This window comes from Oreochromis aureus, linkage group 10 (genome assembly GCF_013358895.1).
Source record: "Oreochromis aureus strain Israel breed Guangdong linkage group 10, ZZ_aureus, whole genome shotgun sequence".
Taxonomy (NCBI): Eukaryota; Metazoa; Chordata; class Actinopteri; order Cichliformes; family Cichlidae; genus Oreochromis; species Oreochromis aureus.
In genome coordinates, this window is record NC_052951.1 from 13360027 (window position 1) to 13375273 (window position 15247).

Genomic DNA, 15247 nt, shown 5'->3' on the forward strand with positions numbered 1-15247 from the left:
TACACCCACACACACGCTTCCATCACCAAAGGTGATTTATTTAGTGTCAGAACTTTACAGCGACATTTGTTTAGTTTGTTTTAAACCAAACATTAAAACAAAAATAAATATAATTACAGTGTTCATTCTTCATCATATAAAAGTGTACTGAATCTTGCATGGAGTGTTTTAGTTATGACAGAGCAGACGTGTTGGTCTGTTTGAAAGGGCGCTGCAGAAGTGCACCGTGTTACTTTGTGGACACGAGCACGCACTGCAGAGCTGAGTCAATGTTTGCTCTTCTTTGCTTTCTTGTGTGAGCGATGGGGTGACCGTGACCTGGATTTGCCTGCCTTGTGGTCCGGAGATGGTGATCGGGACCGTTTGGACCGTTTGGGAGACCTGATAAACAGAACATAAAACACTAACTTTAAAGATAACACTCGGGACGAATGCTACTGCAAAAACATCACAGTTCACTTGCTTTAAAGGAGAGATGCTCCTTGATTTTCGGGCCTGGTGTCCAGGGTCATTACTACGTCTTCTATCCCCATCGTCATTTTTTCTGCTCCTTTCTTTGCTCCTCCTGTCGTCCTTGGACCTCTCTTTGGATTTTGATGTTGATCTCTCGTTCTTCTCTTCATCTTTTTCAAACTCCTACAGGACAGAGTAAAAACATCCCTATGAATTTGTAGTTATCTAAAGATGTAATTCCCTAATCAGTTTCTTTCCAGGGGATTCTATAACAAGGAAAAGAGTAATTTTTAAAAAAAAACATCTTTTTGGTCCATGGGCAAAAGCAATAAAACGCAGAATGAAGATGGTACATTAGAACAGAAGTCCAGCAAATGCTGCTAGTTTTTTTTCCCCCCCGCTGGAGCTCTCTCTACACATAACATACCCAACATGGAGCAACATTTCTAAAATAAGTAGCGAATATAAACCGTGCCACACAAAGCAAATTGTGCACAAACAAGAACCAACAGCGCCTAGGTTAAAATAAACTGCAGCTACAGTTCCTTACCAGTAGATGGAGCAATTTTGACAAACATTTACAACTCTGCCACTAAATCATTATTTTAACTGTACTGACTAATTTGATATTTTGATTGAACAATATTTTTTGGGGTTCTTTTTTTTTCACTACACTGTTCATTATTAGAGGATGTGCTTCTATTATACATGAGTGACTTGAATTTTGCTTAAAGTGGGGCTCTTTTGGGGAGAAAATCCGACCACCTTTTATTCCTCCACAGGTAAAATACAGTGTAATGTAATTTTAAAGCTATACTAATTCAAGTGGCTTATCAACCCACCTTTTGTAGCAGTTTGTTTCTGTAGTGCTCCACTTGTTGCTGTAAGCTCATTCCAGACTTCCTCGGCCTTTTGCCAGACTCCAGCTCATCTTGGATCTTCATAACCTTTACCTGTGTTATAGTGAGAAAGCAAATCAGTTCTGAACATTTCTCAACTACAATCTGACTTATTGTCCAACATGCCTGATGATGGTACTCGCAGGCATCACGTATAGACTAAAACAGTTTATGCCTGCCTGAAGTGTGATATTTTTTTTTTTTTTTTTTTTTAATAAGAAGATCTAAAAGTAAACAGTTTTCAGCAAATCTAACTCATACAAAGATGCTTTTGAACAAATGTTCACTTGCCTCTAGCTCTCGCAGCCTTTTCCTTTTGCTCTCAGACATCTGAAAACTTCTGAGCGAGCTTTGAAAAACTGCACTGTCATAGTTTGATAGACTGGAAGAATCGGCACTGCTGTCGCTCTCCGAGTCTTCGTCTTGCGAGTTGCCACTATTGACAGGAATGATATCCATTTGACTGCAGTCTATTTCTTTTTTATAAATGTACACAGGAGGCGAGACACTCGGGCCTTACCTCACGTTTGCTTCATCGCCGCTGTCTCGCTCCACCACAGTGTCCCACTTAGATTCAGTCTTTGCTATGAGAGATAAGAGAACAATAAGCACGATGATCTGAGCAGATTGATGATACAGTAACATCCTGACAAGTCTTACCTTGAGAAAACACCCCAGTATCAGTAGTCTTCTCCCACTTAGACAAAGGCACACTTGAGACAGGAACACTGCCTTCATCCACTGGGGAGATAAAACAGCCACAAGGTTATAGGACAGGTATCCTTGAAAGGCTTCCAGTTAGACCGTGATAACAGTGAGTTTGCTCTTTAATGACTGAGAAATGCAGCACAAATCTGTTCCTGCTGAAATCGAGATGCGCACTCGTTACTCAGGATGTCAGTGTATTGATGTATGGAGCTGGGTGGATTGACTTTTTTTGTTTAAAAAAAGAAAAGAAAACACTATTAATATGCTGCAGACTCACAAGGCATCCCATCAATGTCATCAGCGGTGACCCCTAAGGGAACACCGTCTATGTCGTCAACAGGGACTCCATCTAGAGGGTCCCAGCCCATAGGGCAGCCATCCAGGTCATCCACAGGAGCTCTGTCCAAAGGTATGCCATCCATAGGTGTGCTGTCCATTGGTGCACCGTCAATATCACAGGATACTTCCTATAAAGAGAAAAGGGAATGCTTTTATGTCGAGGTTTATTTACTTTTCAACAAGAAGGGGTGCCTATATTGTTGAAATGGCATCACCAAAAGTCAGTAATAAGGGGAGTAATTCAGCTAACCTCTGCCATCTCTGCCGGCTCCTCCCCTGCTTTGGCAAAGCCGAGAAATATATTCTGAAGGTGGATTAGATAAGGCTGTGGGTAAATGGCCCAGTCCTCCCAAGCTCGAAAACAACTCATGACCTTTTGCTGTGGAGAGAGCGAAAGAGAGAATGTGCACATGAAAATGTTTTGTTGTGCTATTTTTAGTAAATGTCCTTGTGCGAAAGGCAAGCGAATTCCATGATTACCTTAAACAACTCTGCCTGCAGCCTGGCTTGTATGTTTTTGTGCGCTGCGTTAAGATCTCCAAATATCTGTGGCAGCTTTGCTTCAAAACTGGAAAGATGAGGGGAAAACTTTAAGATGGTCAGACGAAGCTGAAATAAAATGCGATCAGAGTGCTCAGGCCAAACTTAGGGAAAGTCTCTTACTATTTCCGGTAATACGAGGCACCGGCTACTTTGGCACATGAATTGTGCAAGATGTCTGACACAAGGTACAACCTGGCGATCTGTGAGATTGAAGTGGACACAGAAAAGTTCAATATGACCTGGTTATTGTAGCTTTACAGAGATTCTGTGTAACACGTGCTATATAAAGACATAAGGAAGCAAACTGCCTTCTTCTGAAGGGACGTCTGGAGCGAGGAGAAGGAATCGGAGACATGTCCCACTACTTCCTCTGCTGCGTCTGCTCGGTCAAGACAGAACATCATGGCATTGGCAATGTCTTCTCTCCCTGGAGTGAGCTCCTTAAGCAACATCTCCAGCCTCTGTCTGTGCCTGAAAGATGTTTACAGAAGAGTCATGTTCATTCAGTTTAACTGAAGTTACAAGCGTAAATAAATGTCGCCGTGACCGCTAGATGACTTACTCAGCTCGGAGCTGCCCTTTCTTCACCTCCTCCTCATGGGAAACATCATCTTCTTCCTCTGCCCTTTCTTCACTTCTCTGAGAGTAGCTGTTTAAAGAAGGCGGTCTCCACAAAGAGCCTCCGCGGAACATGCGAAAATCTGTCGTCCTCCACTCTGTTGGGGACTCTCCCTGAGGTACGGATGAAAACCAGACAAATTTTTAAAAAAAGAAAAAGATGATTTAAATCCGCATGACCCCATTACTTCTGGTAACTGTTCAGAAACAAGGTTTTGTAGAAACAGAATACCTGAAGAATGGAGAAAAGCTTCCAGCGATAATACACATGATCTTGGCTTTTGTTGTCAAAAAGGAATCTGAGATAATAACGGATACATAAATCAAACACGATGCAATTTTCTCTCAACTTAACACCAACACGAGCCCAAGTGCTGCACACATACCTGTAATGTGGGTTGTTTTTCTCTTTATTCATGATTATGGCTTCAAACACTGGACCTTCACGCACCACAAACTCTATCATCCTGTGAATAAGGAATAACAGATTCCTGTGGAGACAGAGAGGTGCATCAGAGCCAGGTTTAAGATTAAAACTCATAATGCACACTCAAGCATCTCTAACAGTAAAAGGCCCATGAATATTATTGGCAGACTAGATGCTGCTCACTCTAAATCAAGATATACTGTGCTTATGCATGCCCAAATATAATAGGATAACCACACGTGTGGGCCTCTTTTTTTCCCCAATAACTGAATGTAAGAATGGAGAAGAAATGACACAATCACAATAACTTTTCATGGCTCACGTTGCAAAGCCCCAATCCGAAGTTTAACATTAATCATGAAGCTTCAAGATGCCAATTACGCAAGAATCCTGATGTCTTGCTATGTTTGACTCATGCAAGAAAAAAAACAAATTTATTACTGTGTTTTAGTTGTCAGGGTTGCCAAATTTATTACATTTTGTAAAAATCTTGCTGTCTAAAATGTCTGAAAAAGATGTATCCAGTGGTTACTTTGGATTGGGGCTTCAGACCTGAAACCTGTTTGAACTTGAACATCAGTGTAGACTGTGTTCATGCAGTTATGTCTGCCACTATAGTAATATGTGAGTCTACTATGACCTGAGGGAGCAGCTGGCTTGATTTATGACAAAAGTACTAATCTACTGACATCTGACTTGAGAAAATCAACATGCCTTCTAGCTGTATCGTCTGCAGTGTCTCAGCCTACCCATGTGAAATCCAGGGCTCAGGTGTTGGTTTAAAATACAGATGCCAACGGATATTTACAACAACTGCAATTAAGTATTTAACAGAAAAACTAGCTGACAACTGAATGACATGGTGGGAACAAGATGAGTTTTGATGGATTTTTAATAAACTGAAACAAGAATTGCATGTAAACCTCAAGCCATGACATTTGACATGTGTGAGGAATTTTCCAAAAGTTCTGCAACTCTGCCCTTAAAAAGCAAAAACCAGACTTGATTTAAAATTGGCCCATCTTCCCCTTTCGAGATTGCTCTGCAGCTCTGGACTGCTTCCAGTATCGCTCAATCTACAGAAGGCCTGGTCTGACCACTTACAGGTGCCCACCTGCAATGAAGCTCAACCTTGTGCAAAGAGAATGGATTTACTTCTCATCATGTTGGTGATGAGAGCTGGGTCTCAGACAGCCGAACCTGAAGGGTCTTATTTAGGTCATCTGAGCTATCTGCTGTGCTGACCCCTTGTGAACGAGAGCAACCAAAAGCAGCAGGATCACTGATAGGTTTATGCACTGTGGATTGTGCCCATGTACTGTTGGGGGGGGGAACTGCGCAGCGCACTGATGAGGCAACTGTGTTTTTTGGTCACAACAACAGTCTTCACTGTAACTGCAAATGGTCAGAACACACCTGAGCATGTAGCCTTCTTAAAACAGCAGCTCTGCTGGAAATGGTTTACTGCTTCCCAAGGAGAGGCGAAGGTGACCAAATTTTGATTTTTATCATCACGGGCAGAGTCACACCTCCAACAAGTTGCAGATGTCAAAGTATCCACCCACTTACAGCAACTGTAAAACAACTGTGGGATGCCAAGTGTGGTTCTAACAGCCCTAAGACCTGAGACTTCCTGCCACAAACAACACATCTGGATAAAAGAAAAGTGCATCACAGCCTCTCGCCTATAACACTTGTGTTACAACAGCTGGGCAGTCATAGTAAGAAGAGTGTGTGTACCTTTCGGTTGGGATAACCACTTTGACTACGGCTTCGGACAGAGTCTGTTTGTGAAGTCAAACCAAATAGTGAAAACGTTAAAACGTGAGCACTTGTACAGATGAAACACTGCAGGATACATACAGCATAGAAAACGATGACATTATTAACGGTCAGTGAAAAGACACAGCTGTAGGACTCCAATAAACTATTGTAAAATACTACACAATCTATACAAGCTGAGCTGATTCGAGAAGAAAATTCTAGGACCGACATGTTTAACATTTTATATAGATACGATACAGTCAGACCATCTTGTGACTTTAAATTTGTTAACTGACATATCCTTGTAGTCTGGAATTACTATGCAAGGACATGTGATTAATATGACAAGTGAACCATACACTGTATATAAATGATGGTGTGGCTTATGGATTTATGGTTCGACTACAGAGGGTTTTGGATGTTTCCAGATTCCAGGAATAAAGGATTCAAATGCGAGACTTGGGGCACTGATTTTGCCAATCAGAAGGTAGCCCGTTGTTTATTTTACTGTAAATATGACTATATTGTAAAAACTAGTCATTGAGCTGCATTAAATAAGACCTGAAATCATAGTTTGAGATGAAATATTAGAAAATAATAAGCGAGTCCATGACTCCAGAGAAAAAAGGAGATTTACTTTCTAGTTCAGTCAAACAAAGGAGGTGCCCCCTGCTGGTCATTAGAAAGAATGCAAATTTAAGGCACTTTCTGTTTCTTTCAGATTCTGCATACATCTTTAATATACAGTCTGAAATGTTAAAACATGGTTAGTAATAATATGACTTAAAAAAAAAATTAAATAACTGTGACAAATAACTTTTTAAAGCACAAATTTACCCTGACTTGGTCACTAGCTATAATTTCCAAATTTAGATCAACAGCAGGTCTTTCCACAATAAATAAGTAAATACTAACAATAATACTACTAATAATAATAGTAATAGTAATACTGATAAATCTGCAGGTCTTTAAAGAAACCATTTTCCTTTAATTGTCACACTCTTATTCCTAATTCATTACATCACCATCCAAATACAGTTAACACCAATTACTTGTGGATTAGATTTTACCTTGTCAAGCTCTTTTTTAGACATGCCCAGCGGCTTGGTGAAGTCATTGCGGAAGCGATCCCTGGGCTGAGCATTGAAAGGCAGGCCGGATGGCGGCGGCGGTGTGACTCTCACTCCCACCGGTGTGTAGAGAGGCTGAGGTGGGATGCGAGCAGGTTTGCCCCATCCCAGCTTCATCTCAAACCCCATAATCACTTTACCTACAAAGCAAAACATATTTCATTGTGCTGTGAGAAGAACAGCTGTGATATATAACAGGGGTATTTTCAAGAGTCACCTGTACCATCTAGTGCAGCCAAGGCTCTCTCCGCATCTTTCCGTGTCATGAAGGCCACGAATGCTCTGTTTGAGGTTCTGCAGCGCTCCTCGTCTGTTCGGGGCCACATAATCTTCACACTGGCCAGGGGACCATACTTACAGAACTCTTTACAGAGCATTTCTTCATTCATCTGAAAAGCAGTAGAAATTTAAAGCGAGAGTCGTACATGAGCAATATGCTGAACCCTATGCAAGTCTGTGTGCACCTTTACCTTTGGACTTATGCAGTTAATGTAGAGATTAGTGGTGGTTGGCACTGTCAGGTCATCATATAAGGCTGTAGGGTGAAAAAGGGCTTGATGTTAGGTCAATTTAAAGGTTACCAAATTGATCAACACTGACATCAAATGAGGGCTTTTACTTGATCGTCCTGATAAAGGCGTGTCCAGATCTCCATATGGTCCTCCACCGGAGTCATTTTTCTTCCTTTTATGTCTCTCCTCACGCTCTTCTTGTATTCTGTATCCCCACACATGAAAACAGATTTACATGTCCCAAGAAGATAAACATATTTCACAGAAACATGATTTCTAGCACATTTTTGAAAAATAAATTAAAAAACAAAATCAACTTACAGCTTAAGTTCTTCCTTGAATAGTTCCAGATTACTCTTCTTTTTCTCTTCTGCCTTTTTTTTAAAGGTCTGTCAAACAAACAAACAGCTGGTTATTAAAACCGTTCAAACACTGAGAGCTAAGGCTAATAGGACAGTATGTTTACATTAATACTTAATCAGATATTATGCATTTGCATCAAAATAAAAAATGAATAAACTTACAGACTTTTTGCTTTCAGCTGATGGTGAGACATGCTGGGACACAGGGACAAACTTGGTAGCAGGTTGGTAGAGCTTACTTTTCTTGACCTCTGCTGCTTCCTCCTCTGCAAAGATTAAGACAACCCTCGAATACTGATCCGGCTTAATCATGTAATCGCTTTCATTGTTATGATTTGACCCTGAACACCATTCAGACAGAAAGAGGCACTGGTTCCAAAAACAATTCATATAAACTCACTCACAAGTGAACTAAATGAGATGTCTGTTCATATAACAATACGCTGAGCAACTATGTTCAACTATAAGTAATCCTATAGTGCAGTGCTCCCAGAGTTCACAGAGTCTCTGAATTTTATTAAACCTTCACAAACATGTGGCCCTTAAAAATGAAGATGGTGAACTATTTCACTGCTGAGTCAGGCACTCAGTTCATTTTTTTTTTTTTTTTTTTAAACAGGCAACTTGCAATCAGGCTTGGTCCTGACATCCCACTGCTGAACAAAAGGAACATAACTGCAATGTCGCTGAATCACATCATGATGCTTGTGAGAACCCTCGCTGCTCACCTTTAGTCGCATTCACAATACCTCCACGGACAAAAGTTTTCACTCTGCTTTTCTCGCTGGTCTCAAATGAAGCCAGAAATTCTTCAAACACCTCTGCTGCTTTTTCTTCCTCCTAGACAGACAAGGAAACACTATTTGTATTAATTCATTACCATATGATCTTAATACGGTTTTATTTCCGCCATATATTCAAAAAACACTCTGCATCGTATCTAAAAGTTACATCCCAAACCCCCTGCACCTTTTTTTTGAGCTCCTCTTGTTCCTTCTTTGTGAGTGTTTTCAGTGGAGCTGCTGGTTTCCCCTTTCTATCTGCCATGCTCAAGCTGCAAGCAGTACATAATAATACAGGTGGAAAAGTTCATGTTAAAATGCCTTTCAATTGGTAGCACAGAAGCAATTGTAGAGGTCTTAAAAATGCCTAACATCCTCGACAGTAGTTTGCACACAATTTTAAGCAACTTGTAGCATTTGAGCTCCCTGATCCAGTGGGAGGCAGAGCCCACAACAGCAGACATGCACTGAAGGGCAAAGCAATAGAAATCTCTGTCGTCTGTTGAGTCATCTTACCGATTTAGTGTCACTTATGGCATCCTTTCTTCAGATATTAGATACAGACTATTAAAGGAGAAAAGCACAGAGTATTAATCGCCAAATAAAATAAACAACACAGGGATAAAAAAAAAAAAAAAAACTAGTGCTACTCATCATTAACCACACACAATGCTAACCTATGGTAACAGGGGGGTGGACACTGCTACAACCCTCAAGTTTGATAGTTAAAGCCCAGAAGATGAAGTGCATTAAACTAAGAGGCTCTTTGAACAATAAACATGCACTACTTAAACAGAGAAGCTGTTCAGGTCCATCTGGAGCAAATAAACGTGTTTAAAAGGCCTGGACAACACACAGGCTACCACTCCACTTTGCTAATGTTAGCTAACGAATAAGGAGCTAGCCCACCCTTAACCTTCACATGAATAATGCTAGAGCTTATATTTCCTCTGTCAACCTATGACCCCAACAATTCAGTAACTCGGACACATTTGCATCTTTCATAATCGCAAACACCTCCCTCAGTGCTAACACTCACACAGCGCTCAGACACTCTTAGCTAGCTAACATAACTGTCTCTTTATGTTGTTCTGAAACGCCGCAAAGCGCCGACTGACCGCGCAGGACAGCTTTTAAACCACAGTGCATGCACACAACCCGATATAACCGCAACTTACAACGTGTGTTAAGCTATTGCTTCACCATTTGTTTGCGACTGACAAGTGTTTTCTATCACATCGTGCTATCACGAAGCGAATGGAGCTCCTGAAAGAGGACGCCTGCTCTTCTCTGCTCGGTCCGCAGCTAAGGAGTCCGTATCTCTGTGCGCTCATACTCCACTCATTACGGAGACTTCTCTTTCTTTCATCTACCTGCTGCTACAGTTTTGCCTCCTCACGTCCAAGTTTGTGGTTGTCACCTGCTGTGGGGTTTTCATAAATCTCATAAATCTCAGCCTGGGGTTTAAACAGAGAGAGAGAGACTCCTTTATTTATTAAAGTGCAAGAGGCTGATATAAAGCACTTTTGAACACCAGTGGACAAAAGACAATCAATTACTGATTATATGTGACACGTGTGATGGAAAATATTAAGGTATATAAAATAATTATAATAAATTTAAAACATGCCCCGATCATCAAGCTACAGAGCAATTAGTGGACCTTAGCTAACTTGTTTTCATGATCATTTGTCCCCATTCAGTTATTATCCAGTCCAATCCAATCCAACTTTATTTATAGAGCACTTTAAAACATAGTTGACCAAAGTGCTTTCCAGTTAAAGGATAGCCATAAAAAACAATAACCACATATTAAACAAAAAGGAAAAATAAATAAAACATGGAAAACTAGAAAGAAAAAATGTACAATAAATTAAAATAAAAATACATTAAAAAATTAAAACTAATCAAATAACTGACTAAAACTGATTAGAAGCCACCTCGCCTTGAAGAAAGTGTGTGTTTTTAAACGTGATTTAAAATCTAAAGTGTTGGGTACAACCTAATATGGAGGGGCAACTTTGCTGTAGTGGCAGTTTGGAGTCACACTACCAAAAGCTTGTCCCCGTGGTGTTTTTCAGACTACAAGGAGTGACTGGTCCTTGTTGTCTACTTTGAGGGGTGTATATATGTTTAAGGTCTGCCAGGTAGGAAGGAGCCAGGCACCTTAAAATGTTTTTATTAATTCTAAAATAGGCAATCAACGTAAAGAGGCAAGACCCAAGGTAATGTGTTCATGTTTACGTGTCCCTGTCAGCAGACGAGCAGCTGGTTTCCGGATTAATAGTAGGTGGAATAATGAGGCCTGATCAATACCAACAAAAATTGCATTACAATAATCAAGGTGAGTGATCACAAATGCATGTAAAGCTCTCTAAATCACAAAAGTGATTAAAGACATGAGTTTAGAGAATTGCCTAAGTTGAAAACTGTATTTATTTAGTCAGTTTTAAGATTTATGCATATTTTTACCCCAAGGTTGGTAAAAACTGGTTCGTGAATCTGACAGTCATCTACATAAAAATGAAATGAGACACTGTGTTTGTTAAATGAGAGCGCATCAAATAAATACTAAAAAAGAAAGGGGTCCAAGGATGGATCCTTGAGGTACACCACATGGGAGGGAGATGAACAAAATTTACCAAGTGAGACAGAAAAATATCTGTCAGTTAGGTATGACTTGAACCAGTAAAGGCAGTACCTCTGCCAACGTGGTGTTAAATGTTGTGATCTAATGTGTCAAAGGCTACTGTGAGATCTAAAAGCACAAGTATAACAGAATCCCCAAAGTCAGCGGTTTGAAGAAATAATAAAAAAAAAATCAAAAGTACTTTAAAATTTAAAACTTGACTGAAACACCTCAAAAATATTGTATTTGAAAAAAAGGCTGCAGCTGTAAGGCCACTAGTTTTACTCACATGGTGCATGTATAGAGAATAGTTTTGATTAATGAACATCACAATATACAGTTTAACTGAAACCTTATGTGATATTAAATGGAAAATGAAGCAGTAAAGTAAGTGTCCACACACACCTGCTGTCGTCTACTTCCTATCTCTACCTTAGATGAAAAAGTTTCAGGTCATAATCCACTGCCATCGTGAGCTGCATGTCAACATACAAAAAGTGGAAACTTTTATTAAAATTGCACATCTTTCTATTTTCCTTTGTCATTAGCTAACACCACTTCTACCTGTTTTAGTCGTTTTAAAAGTATAATGCCTGCAATAGTTAATTAGGTTTTAGAGAGACTACTAGCCTCATTAGAACAGGGCAGATGAAAAGAACTACATTCAACCTATGATATCTTGTTGCTATGATAAATACATATATAAATATATTGATAATATACGGTTTCAAGATCCAGAGTTTAAGAGAAAAACATATGGTACAATTTGCCACGCTCAAACTGCAAACAGTGCACAACAACATATGGTAAGACACATTTTGCCTTTGACCCATGAAATTACATGTATTTTTAAAGCCATCATAGATAGATAGATAGATAGATAGATAGATAGATAGATAGATAGATAGATGTGACTAGCAGAGGTCAGCGAGGACAAATGAGGGTTGTTTTGGATAACCTGGGGAGCCTTCAGTTTACTTTAGCACCATTCTATGACATTACTGGGATAGTGGAATGCCCCATTAGGACCCGGGTGGAGAAGTTTTCACAATGACTGAAGAGGATAATTATTTGACTCACTGTTCAGACAACCAGGAGCAGTAAAGCAGTAGATGATTAGTGATATCCAGTGAATGTGATGAGAGCTGTACTTCAGAGAAATGTTAATTATATATAAGTTTTATTTCAATGTTATAATAAACCTTATTACGCTAAACATTGTTTAAATAACTATCTACAGTGCACCAATCAATGTGCTATGCTTGTGCCCCCTGTGTCATTCTGGGTCTCCTGTTTAAAGGTGTTTATTACCAGATGGAGAAAAAAAAGGGTTAAAAGCCCAAAATGGCCACCATACCCCCTCATCATCATCATCACCAGCAGCAGCAGTAGTAGCAGCAGCAGCACCAATACCTCAGAAGCCCATCCCCTAGCGTCCGTGCTGGGAATGTACCGTGTATGCGCATGGGCGGAGAAACTGCCGCTGTGCGCTGTTATTATTGTAAGAGTAATTTCTTTTTTTCTTTTTCTTTTCTTTTTTTCTTTTTTTTTCTTTTAAAAAATGGCGTCCAGTCAGGGAGGCGTGGGAGCTGTCACCGCTCTACAAAGCCATCACTATCCCACCGGACCTCACTGGAGCCCGGGCATCACACCGTTCCAGCAGCAGCACCACACGGCCCGAAGCCTGGACCGGGCTCTGGAGGATGCCGTGTGCTCGGGGATACTGAACCTGAGCGGCAGGAAGCTGAGGGAATACCCGGGGATGAGCTACGATCTCACCGATACAACACAAGCAGGTGGGTTGCTGTGCACGCGTGAGGACTACAGGAAACAAAACGTAAACCAACAAAAAAACAGAAAACACGTACTCGTGGATGAATGCAGCATGCCCGCATTGTGCATGAATTTTATCTCGATTTTGTGGATAAAGGCGCAATAACGTGTAGGTGACATTATTTATAGGAGTATACCGTGTACTCCGCGGACTTCTGTAAATGCACATTTGCTACATCCTGCTTGTAATTACTGTCCACCGGGGCTCGTATATCTGTAGTTTAGTGCGCTGTTGTGTTGCTCGACGCCAGTAGCTTTCAGTCCCCCCCCCCGCCCCCCGAGACACATGAATGAGACGGCAGGCGCACCCAAGTAAGCGCTGTGCAGTGGTTTGCACACCAAGCTGCAGCTGATTCGGCACGGGGCAGCTGGAGCACTACACGAATGAAGCCTGCGGCAACGAATAGTGTGATTCTTGCTCAGTGAATATCATTTGTGATGAGCATGTGGCACACACACACACGCGCGCGGCTTTTTTCATATTCGGCACAATCAGACAAAAGATGCAGGGTACTTGCTGGCAGCCTCACGCCCCTTTGGTTGCTTGGCTGTATATGCCCATATAGTGTAGCGTGTAATGTACCAGACAGGAGGAAGACAAGGGTTTACTTTTGGTTTCACATGTAGGCTGATTCCTGTTTTAACCTATGTCTTTATTGGGCGATCTTTTTCTGGGTCACCCTTAACCGTAGTTAGTGGGTCAGTATTAGTGTCACGTTTTTCGGCAGTCTGTATTATCAGTGTGAGGTCATACATACATAAGTTTTATTGAGAATGGCCTGACTTCAGTGGCTGTGCGTTTAATTAGGGCAGACATACATATATTCATCTTTTTGCACACATTTGGTAATTTTGGTAAGACTGGCTTGCTATTTATCATTCTCAAGCATTAACATGGGCATGTGGAAGATGCCAAATCTCAGAAATGATAGTCTCCTCCTCTGATGTGTCCATAGACCATCTGGTGTTAATCTGTCATCATGTGCAGCTCTTACCCTTACCCGTACCCCCAGGGTGTTAAAAATGTCTACTCCAAGATTTCAGAACCTCTTCACATCTAGACATTTGAACACTCCTGAAAGTGACTTGTTTAATTACTGAATCAAAAATAAAGCAAAAAGCATGATATGCACAGGGCTCCAGCCACTGAAAATCATTTGTGGGCTTGGTAGGAGGTGAAAGGTTTGCTGAACAAGCAGACATGTCTTCCAGTACTAAGCTATAATCCAACTATTTTCTTACATGCTGCTCTGCCGTTCTTAGTCGTTAGTAATCGTTTTGTGAGTGGGTTTGTTCACCCAGATCTATGGAAATTTGCTCATTTGATAGTCATATGTGCTAATTCTCCAGAATAAAGAGGACTTACAACAATACACACCATTAATAACCCAGAGGAGCTCAGGGCCTTTTTGTTTTACACAGATTGCCAGTCATGTTTCGTGGCAAACCACAAAACAGGAAGTTTGGGGTGAACTATTTACAGACTGTTAGGCCGTCTTTGTAATGATCTACTCTTCTACCAGTCAGCTTTGCTCCATTAAACTTCAGTCAAAACATCTGTCAAGAGTTTTATTTATTTATTTTAAATTTAGAAACAGCTTCTATTATCTGGAGTGCTCATTATAACAGCGATAATAACTCGAAGAGGTGGGAAGGTTTATATTTCTGTGCCAGTGCAATTCAGGTCCTGTAAATGCTGCACGCCTCGTGCTTGTATCTCACGCCTTCATTTCACTCTGTCAAATTAAAGGTGTGCCAGAAGGGAAGTGTCACTTTCAGATGTGCGAAGAGAGATCAACACCTCACGGCGCTACCCTTTACATCAATTGCAATCTCTGCTGCAAATAGAAACGGTGTCATTTTTGCTGGCTCAGTCAAAATCAGTTGCAATTTAAAGTTAACTTTAATGCATCTTTTCTTATAAGTCTTTGCTGCAGCTGCAGCTGCAGCCTCACACTGGCCCTTTCAGTCCTCACTGAACAGTACCAATTCTGTAAACTAAGACACAGCTTGTTAAGCTACATTATTTGTTACACCTGAATACTGAAAGGGGTTTAAAAAAAGAAGAAGTGGCTCTTGATATGTCTCGTGATAAGTATAAAGAAGTGCTATTTTGATAACATCACATTGCTGCTCTTAGAAAGCGAAGAGATTCATACGGAGCAGTGTCTAATGAGTCGCCTTCATCTGACGGCTAAGCAGCAACCAAAAGGGAGCTGACATCACACGAGGGTGTCTGTTTGCAGTG

At 40.7% G+C, this 15247-nt stretch overlaps 2 protein-coding genes across 8 annotated transcripts in view; one reads left to right on the top strand and one right to left on the bottom strand.

Moving 5' to 3' along the window:
* Window positions 1–17: 17 nt before the first annotated feature.
* zgc:163098 (uncharacterized protein LOC100037380 homolog) lies at window positions 18–10070 on the bottom strand. Of its 6 annotated transcripts, none has more exons than XM_039618071.1 (25): window positions 9958–10070; window positions 9054–9101; window positions 8725–8809; window positions 8484–8595; window positions 7918–8021; window positions 7715–7782; window positions 7501–7598; window positions 7352–7416; window positions 7105–7270; window positions 6822–7021; window positions 5728–5771; window positions 3947–4051; window positions 3793–3859; window positions 3505–3674; window positions 3251–3413; window positions 3063–3142; window positions 2880–2967; window positions 2650–2778; window positions 2338–2527; window positions 2013–2093; window positions 1873–1936; window positions 1644–1788; window positions 1296–1406; window positions 464–636; window positions 18–381 (listed from the first exon to the last, which is right to left on the bottom strand). In XM_039618071.1, the coding sequence occupies exons 3-25, from the start codon at window positions 8800–8802 to the stop codon at window positions 267–269; spliced, it is 2616 nt and encodes an 871-aa protein (XP_039474005.1). In that variant the 5' UTR covers window positions 8803–8809; window positions 9054–9101; window positions 9958–10070; the 3' UTR covers window positions 18–266. The 6 variants fall into 6 exon arrangements, with proteins under 6 accessions (XP_039474005.1, XP_031615909.1, XP_031615912.1 ...); XM_031760049.2 differs by having other exon boundaries at window positions 9911–10070; XM_031760052.2 differs by lacking the exon at window positions 9958–10070 and adding an exon at window positions 9741–9892.
* A 2510-nt stretch (window positions 10071–12580) lies between these two features.
* The window catches only part of lrch2 (leucine-rich repeats and calponin homology (CH) domain containing 2), a 36818-nt gene continuing 34151 nt past the window's right edge, over window positions 12581–15247 (top strand). For both annotated transcript variants that reach the window (XM_039618347.1, XM_031759950.2), the window contains exon 1: window positions 12581–12962. In XM_039618347.1, the coding sequence (XP_039474281.1) occupies window positions 12728–12962 (235 nt within the window). In that variant the 5' untranslated portion in view covers window positions 12581–12727. The remainder of the gene's footprint in view (window positions 12963–15247) is intronic.

What these genes read in the sequence shown, in the direction of transcription:
- zgc:163098 (XM_039618071.1), bottom strand. Translation starts at nt 8,802, where the DNA reads ATGGCAGATAGAAAGGGGAAACCAGCAGCTCCACTGAAAACACTCACA. An exon ending in AAAAACAACCCACATTACAG is followed by an intron (nt 3,860 to 3,946) that starts GTATGTGTGCAG and finishes TTATTATCTCAG; the next exon opens with ATTCCTTTTTGACAACAAAA. An exon ending in AGCCGGCAGAGATGGCAGAG is followed by an intron (nt 2,528 to 2,649) that starts GTTAGCTGAATT and finishes TTCTCTTTATAG; the next exon opens with GAAGTATCCTGTGATATTGA.